Below are 7531 nucleotides of genomic sequence, written 5' to 3'. Positions count from 1 at the left end.
GAATGCTTGATCTATCCAGCAGAAGCCGAAACCAATTCGCAAGAAAAGAGAGGGAGATCTGTGCGCCAATGATTTGGAGAAAATTTTGAGTTCGCGTATGTTTTTAAGGCGGCGAAGTGGAGAGAGATTCTTGCCCTAAATTGAAATTTGGATGGAACGCTATAATATAATTAATGAAACGCTATTTTTTCACTTCCGGCTTTCTCCGTGCCACACAATAGCAGCAATGCTATTGTTGCCACCTCTACCATAGCATTTATAAAAAAACGTTATTAAGATACGTTATTGAAACCTCAATTTGTTGTAGTATATATATATATATTATAGCCTTATGAAGCATCAACTCTAGCAATGTTGAACCATTGCTTAAAAAACGCAATCATCTAAAGTGAGAAGATATATCCACAGAAGAAGTTGAAAATGAGAAAATAGCAGGTTCAGGTTCCATCTTCACTGTCTGAAAGCAAGCAATCTTGTATTTGCTCCCTAAGAAGAGAACACACAAAAATTTATAAGATCCTAAGAAGATAACACAACAATTCATATGATGCAAGAAACTTCTTGGACCATTTATCCATTTTCAGAAGTGAAGGAGCCACAAATACACGCGGTCTCCCGATAACCGCGATCATTGAAAGTAATCTACAAAAAAATTACAAAATTCCACATAGCCTTGAGCGATGTTAAATGCACAAAATACAAAATACATGTGTCTGACACTCTACACTAGGACAAGGGTTGTAAGTCGTAACACATGTCCAACACATTTTTAGTTTGACATACAACTAGCAAGTATTTTTTGTAATGCAAAGTTATCTTGACCTGTGCATGGAACTCCTATATTGTGAAAGAAACATCCTAAGGCACTTTCCAAACACTGTTTATCCGACAATAAAAAATATATACTAAGAAATTTGAATATTTTGGCATATCTCGGGATCCTTAACTCGGAGTCCATAACGGAAATTAGATGAGGCAGACACTTAAACAAGTACCTGCACAGCCGCACCCAATACCCAATCCCATGGAACATAGGCCTCAAGTAAGGCAACTTACGCTAGATAAATTAAGGTCTCGTGTGAGAAACAAGTCATTTACCGATGAAAAAAAAGCTGACAGAGGGGTTGGAATAATGTTAACTGAAATCATCCCTCATCCACAAATTACAGGGATGAAGTACATGTAACTGTACTGTCTTACCTAAGCCATCTCCGATTGCAATGATTGTCATTCTTTGCTTGAGCAATAATAGGCTGTGGTAAAAATGAATAGAAGTGCTCCAGGGAAGAGCGTTCCTTGGGAAGGATCTGAAACAGGCAACTCAAACAACATTTAGCCCCAAATGTTTCAGCACTTAATTGTCCATTCTCAACATCAGTCAAACTTAACAAGTCGGATTTGCTGAGTGGGCTATGGCAGTTGGGACAGAAGGACTCTGGGGGAAGTGATTCATTCGACTTCACCCGCTGGCATCCTATTAAAATCAAATGGAGTAAGCTCTCCGGCCGTTCTTACAATAGTGCACTCTGGAGATGCATTTTCTTCCTGAAACACAAAAGCTATTACGATGAAATTGCAGACTCTATGTGCACATGGAAACAATAAAGAATGAACTTTCACAGGGGCTTTTACTTTGAAAGCCAAAGGAAAAGTAAATACCAAGCAGAACGCATGCAATTTCAGCAAGATTCAAATCTTAAACCTCAAAACAAATTTAATGTTTTATTTCTGATAGTACGCTGAGCTCTTTATCTACACTGTAAACCTATCAGCCTAACTATTCTGCATTAATAAACATGCTGCATACTATAACACAATCGTCATTTTACCTGCAACAGTTTTACAAATGATGAGACTAAACCCTTGATGCCAGAACGAGGAGTATCAAGAACCTCCACTGTTTTCAAGCTGCCCTGCCAAGATAATATCAGTCCCATCATAGTGAAATCGTATGAATGAACTTTCCATTACATGTGGCAATGGAGAAAACATTTCACATGTGGATGCTTATGTCGATACTGCACTTACACTGAGTAATGCATATAAGATGTAGAATTTACTACCTCCATCTCATATTCTTGGTCCTTTTTTTCAGCAGTTCGTGTCATTCGATTGGATGAACAAATGGCATTTTTGCTGAAAGAAAGTCAAGATTTATCAGCAATAAAAAAAAACTCAATTAACTCCTGTAGACAAAATTTTCTAGACCATCTATAAAAAAATAATATAGAGTATAAACGATTTTTAAGATGTCTAGAATAGTGAAAAATGACCAAACATACAGGACCGGAGGTAGTCTACTAGATTACTAGTCATAACTACAATTGTTCTTCACATTGGTCCTCATAGAATGAAACCAAACCCATGCGATAGCAAACCAAAACAATATTTTCAAAAATGCATAATTCAAAGTGAAAAGGGTTCAGTTTAACGAGAGCATATGTCCAGCACCATCAACCTTGCCATGCTCTAACTATAGCAGTCAAGAGCTGGTTTTGTGCTCCCAAATTTGATTTATGCTATATCGGACTTAAGATATCTTAATATTTCAAGGGGAAAGACTTCTTTTTTATTGTAAGGGGAAAGACTCACTAAGTGGAAAAAGCATTTAAAAGACCTATCAAGGCAAGAAATCATGATGAGTTCTAATACCTATCGTCTATTGATGTTCGATCAAACTGTTATTTTTTTTTTTTTTTTTTGCGTGATTACACTATTCTGCGGGCCTTAAGAGAGGAACGGTTCAAATTACCGAAACTAACGCACGGTAGTGTCCACAATGGGAAGTGAAAATCCCATGGTTTCCACCTCATCCGGAAATAACTTTTTCTCGATTCAAAATCTCCCTTTAATCCTCTTATGTGACTTAAAATGCGATTCACTTTTGTTCTATTTGGTTGATCTGAGCTGCTATATAAGATTATGTATATCGATGGAATATGTAACAACCTGTTCCATCTTTATACAATATTGTCCGCTTTAGACGTCCAAAGCCCGTAGACTTCCCAGTAGGTCACCCATCCCTGGACTACCTCAGGATGAGCACGCTTAACTGTGAAGTTCCTATGAGCTTTGGGGCGGGCTTTAAAGGGCCTTGTACAAGTAGAAGAGATCTTTTCTTATAAACCTTGACTTGCCCCCTCCCGTCCGGACAGAACCTGCTATCCTGTAGTACCGCCGGCTACCGAAAAGCGGGGTGTCACAATCTACCCCCCTTAAGGATGCAACGTCCTCGTTGCACAAGCCTAGCAACCCCCCCTGGGTCTGTGGCAGCTGAGCGCATCCTACCTACCACTTTGCCCAGGGCGGGGCTCTGATACCATTTTGTAACGACCCGCTCCATCTTTGTACAATATTGTCCGTTTTGGACGTCCAAAGCCCATAGACTTCCCAGTAGGTCACCCATCCTTGGACTACCCCAGGATGAGCACGCTTAACTATGAAGTTCCTATGCGTTTTGGCCCGCCCTCATGGCTTTAAAAGGCCTTGTACAAGTAGGAGAGATCTTTTCTTATAAACCTTGACTTGCCCCCTCCCGTCCGGATGGAGCCTGCTATCCTGCAGTACCGCCAGCCACCGGAAAGCGGGATGTCACAAAAAAACTCTCATACAAATCAGCTAAATTAGACAATCATCTGAAGTCATTATACTTGTCTTGAAAGAAATGGACAATCAAAACTCAAAACAAATATGATTCGACTATACATACACTTACAGCCATGGGAGAGGAAGAACATGAAATAATACAAGATAAAGAAGCCATGGGAGAATTACCTTGCTTGGGGAGGCTCCACTTGGAGTAATTTACAGCCAAGATTCTAACTCTCCCTCAACAACTGATCCTATCTGTTAGCCAAAGATATTTCTGGAGCTGCGCGCTCCTGAATAGATACCACACACCACTCTCATCACAAGGGAAGTTAGTAAGCTTGGGGCATTCTACTTGGTGCAAGTAAACTAATTCGGGAAATAATCTCCTAAATTCTCTCCAATCTATTGCTAATTCGTTCAAGTACTTCAAACTCAATGTATTCACTTCCCAGTACTCCCCTTGGTGATCCCGTGATTGCCCTAGATCACTTAGTTGCCCTCCTCTAATGTAGAGTTTATCTAGTCCCTTTATTTCAGCAGGCCTCAACCAATCGGTTAGACGCTCTGTAGGGAAACACTGAAGGTTTAGTTTCTGCAATCCGGGAGGAAGTGTTTGAGGGCCCCGTCTGAGTAGTTCCATGCTTGCTTCTTCTTGAATTTGTCTGCCACTTTCACCTTGTAAAGAGCATCCTCCCCATGATATTGTCAACTTTTGCAGGCCATGAAATTCTTTTAAATCATCGAAGTCCCAGAGTCTGTGAAAGTCTTTCACTCTTACGTAGATGTTAAGTTTTCTCAACTCCCGTAGTCTTGACAAATCGTGAAGAGTACATGCATATTGTTTGTTGTTGTTAAAATCTCCAATCAAGAATCCCTTAAGGACTTCAAGTCTTGATAGTTGAGCAAGACTCTTGGGCATGTGTTCCAAAAGGTAACACTCGGACATGTCCAAGCATGTCAATCGATTGAGCAAACCAATGTTGTTGGGAATCACCTTAAGGTTATGACAAGCTCGTAGATCTAAAATCGTCAAAAGATTGAGCTCTGAAATGACTGTTGGAAGCTCTGTAATCGTAGAAATTCCTCGAAGGCTAAGAAATTGTAACCGAAACAGATGCGATCGGTCAATGGAAAATCGTTTGATGGAGTAATTCTGGTATTTCTGTAGCTGCTCCTGAATATATATGGCATTCTTCTCCATCCATACACCACTCTCATCACACGGGAAGTTAGTAAACTTGGGGCATTCTACTTGGTGCAAGTAAACTAATTCAGGAAATGATCTCCTCAAGTCCCTCCAATCTATTGCTAGTTTGCTCAAGTACTTCAAACGCAATATCTTCACTTTCCAGTGCTCCCCTTGGTGTTTCTGTGATTGTCCTAGGTCACTTAGTTGCCCGCCTCTAATGTAGAGTTTATTTAGTTCCTTTATTTCAGCAGGCCTTAACCAATCGGTTAGACGCTCTGTAGGGAAACACTGAAGGTCTAGTTTCTGCAATCCGGGAGGGAGTGTTAGAGGGCCCTGTTTGAGAAGTTCCATGCTTGCTTCTTCTTGAATTTGTCTGCTGCTTTCACCTTGTAAAGAGCATCCTCCCCATGATATGGTCAACTTTTGCAGGCCTTGAAATTTTTTTAAATCATCAAAGTCCCAAAGTCTGTGAAAGTCTTTCACTCTTACGTAAATGTTAAGTTTTCTCAACTCCCGTAGTCTTGACAAATCGTGAAGAGTACATGATTGTTTGTTGTTGTTGAAATCTCCAATCAAGAATCCCTTAAGGACTTCGAGTCTTGATAGTAGAGCAAGACTCTTGGGCATGTGTTCTAAAAAGTAACACTCAGACATGTCCAAGTGTGTCAGTCTCTTGAGCAAACTGATGTTGTCGGGAATCACCTCAAGATTATGACAAGCTCGTAAATCTAAGATCTTCAAAAGCTTGAGCTCTAAAATGGCTGTTGGAAGTTCTGTAATCATAGAAATTCCTCGAAGGCTAAGAAATTCTAACAAAAACAGATTCTTCACTCCATGAAGAATTTTGGGATTTGCTAGTTCAATGTGGTGCATAGCTGAGTTCTGCCACCTTCCGAGATAAAGACTTCGAATAAACTTCATATTCTCAAATATTTCAGGCCCGCAATTAATAATGGCCTCACCAACATTGATTAGGCATGACTTCCCATAATCGCATGGATTACAACAAACAAAACCAAAATCAAGATCAAGAGTGTCATTTGAAGTAAATCCACTACCTTCAGCTGCATTGTGTAAAGAAGAACGAACAGAAAGGCTCATCCTACAACTGTCTGGCACCAATGAGCAATTTTGATAGACAGGCTCAATGAAGCCCTTTTCTATAAGCTCATCAAAGATCCTAATGCCTTCATCCTCTTCAATGCGGGGTAGATGCCAGGAAGTAAATCCCTGCCCTATCCAAAGGTAAATCATCGTTGTTCTCTTTATAGTTGCCTCTGGTGGGAATCTGAAGAAGCATAACAAACACCAACGTAATGGGTCAGAGAGGTCATGAAAAGCTTCCAATAGGCGTTGGATATGATAACCACTAGTGAACGGAACCCATGGCTCCTTGTAGAAGAAGTGCGTCATTCCATCCTCGGCCTCGTTTATATTAGGCCACCGGTTACGATGTCGGTTGGAATCAGCAGAACCGAATTTCACATGCGAAGGGATCTGGACTTTTAGCTTTTTGATGGCCTTTCGTAGTTCATCAAATTCTCTCTTCTTCTTTTTTTGTGTAACGTCAAATTCTCTCTCAGGACTACTCGGTAACATTTGTAGCTCCTTGAATTTCTCATGCGCCTGGTTGATTTTCTCACTCATATGGTCCATGTACTCCTTTGTCTCGGCAAAGGCCGAATCCACGAGGAGGAGATCATTATGCATCAGTTTAGAAGAGGGGGAAAGAGCTGCTCCACCGTGGTGATCGTCTTTGCTGGTGGTTGAAAGGATATTCACCTGCGTAGGGATCTGCAACTTGAGCTTCACGATGGCCTTTCGGAGTTCTTCAAAGTCTCTTTCACTGCTCCGTGAGTTTTGTTGTAGCTCCTTGAACTTGTCACGGGCGAGGTTGATTTGATCGGTCATATGGTCCGTGTAATTCTTCAAGGCTGAGTCAACGAGGAGGAGATCATTAGGGATCGCTAATTCAGAAGAAGGGGCAAGATCTTCCCCCTGGTGGTCATTTGGTTTGGTGGTTGCACTGCTGGAAGCTGCTGCATTGTGGTGGTCATTTGGTTTGGTGGTTGCACTGCTGGAAGCTGCTGCATTGTGGTGGCTGTTGTCAACCGGTTTGAGTTTGGAGACACAAAATTTGGCCTTTAAGTTTGCTACAAAATACGATCGAATGGAGAAGATGGATTTGGTTTTGGTAGAATTGTTGATGGTTGGAGTTTCAGGAGGTGATGAGGGAGGGGCTTCACTACTAGTACTGGCCATGCTCTTTGAAAGACACCTGAAAATTTGACAAGAAAATCAAGCAGACGTATGTTTTAGAATTTGGGTGTGAAAATGGTTTTCTAAAGCTCAGTGGTACGTGATGTCCATTCGTTGAGTGTGGTTGTTAATAATTTCTTGACAACTTTACTTCAAAATCCACCCAACCTGTCACTAAATATTGTAGGGGTGGGGCAATTCTGTCCTCCCGGATAGTTTTAACATTTTATTGCAAGAATATACTCCATTTCTTTGAAAATGTTTATGGGATCCATATTTGTAAGACTAATTCAGCAACTGTAGGGAGAGGATCATCAAATTCGATCTATTATAAATATGATACGGAGATGTAACATCCGTTTTTATTATGATGTAGATTTTCTTTGAGCTTTTAATTAAACATTAAAACAACATTAGGCAAAGTTGCTTTAAGCAAGGTTGTGAAACTAAATACACAAATTGTGTTTTTTTTCTTCGTATATCGTATCGATA

The 7531-nt window shown here is 40.5% G+C and overlaps 1 protein-coding gene across 1 annotated transcript; it reads right to left on the bottom strand.

Moving 5' to 3' along the window:
• Positions 1 to 326: 326 nt before the first annotated feature.
• Positions 327 to 7238, bottom strand: LOC131319025 (uncharacterized). The gene is made up of 3 exons (XM_058349122.1): positions 3775 to 7238; positions 1201 to 1545; positions 327 to 486 (listed from the first exon to the last, which is right to left on the bottom strand). The coding sequence occupies exon 1, from the start codon at positions 7040 to 7042 to the stop codon at positions 3830 to 3832; it is 3213 nt and encodes a 1070-aa protein (XP_058205105.1). The 5' UTR covers positions 7043 to 7238; the 3' UTR covers positions 327 to 486; positions 1201 to 1545; positions 3775 to 3829.
• Positions 7239 to 7531: the final 293 nt, after the last annotated feature.

The sequence above is a fragment of the Rhododendron vialii genome, chromosome 3a (genome assembly GCF_030253575.1).
Source record: "Rhododendron vialii isolate Sample 1 chromosome 3a, ASM3025357v1".
Lineage (NCBI taxonomy): Eukaryota > Viridiplantae > Streptophyta > Magnoliopsida > Ericales > Ericaceae > Rhododendron > Rhododendron vialii.
Note: the sequence above shows the minus strand (reverse complement) of the source record. Positions and strands in the feature narration are given on the sequence as shown.

What these genes read in the sequence shown, in the direction of transcription:
- LOC131319025 (XM_058349122.1), bottom strand. Translation starts at nt 7,042, where the DNA reads ATGGCCAGTACTAGTAGTGAAGCCCCTCCCTCATCACCTCCTGAAACT.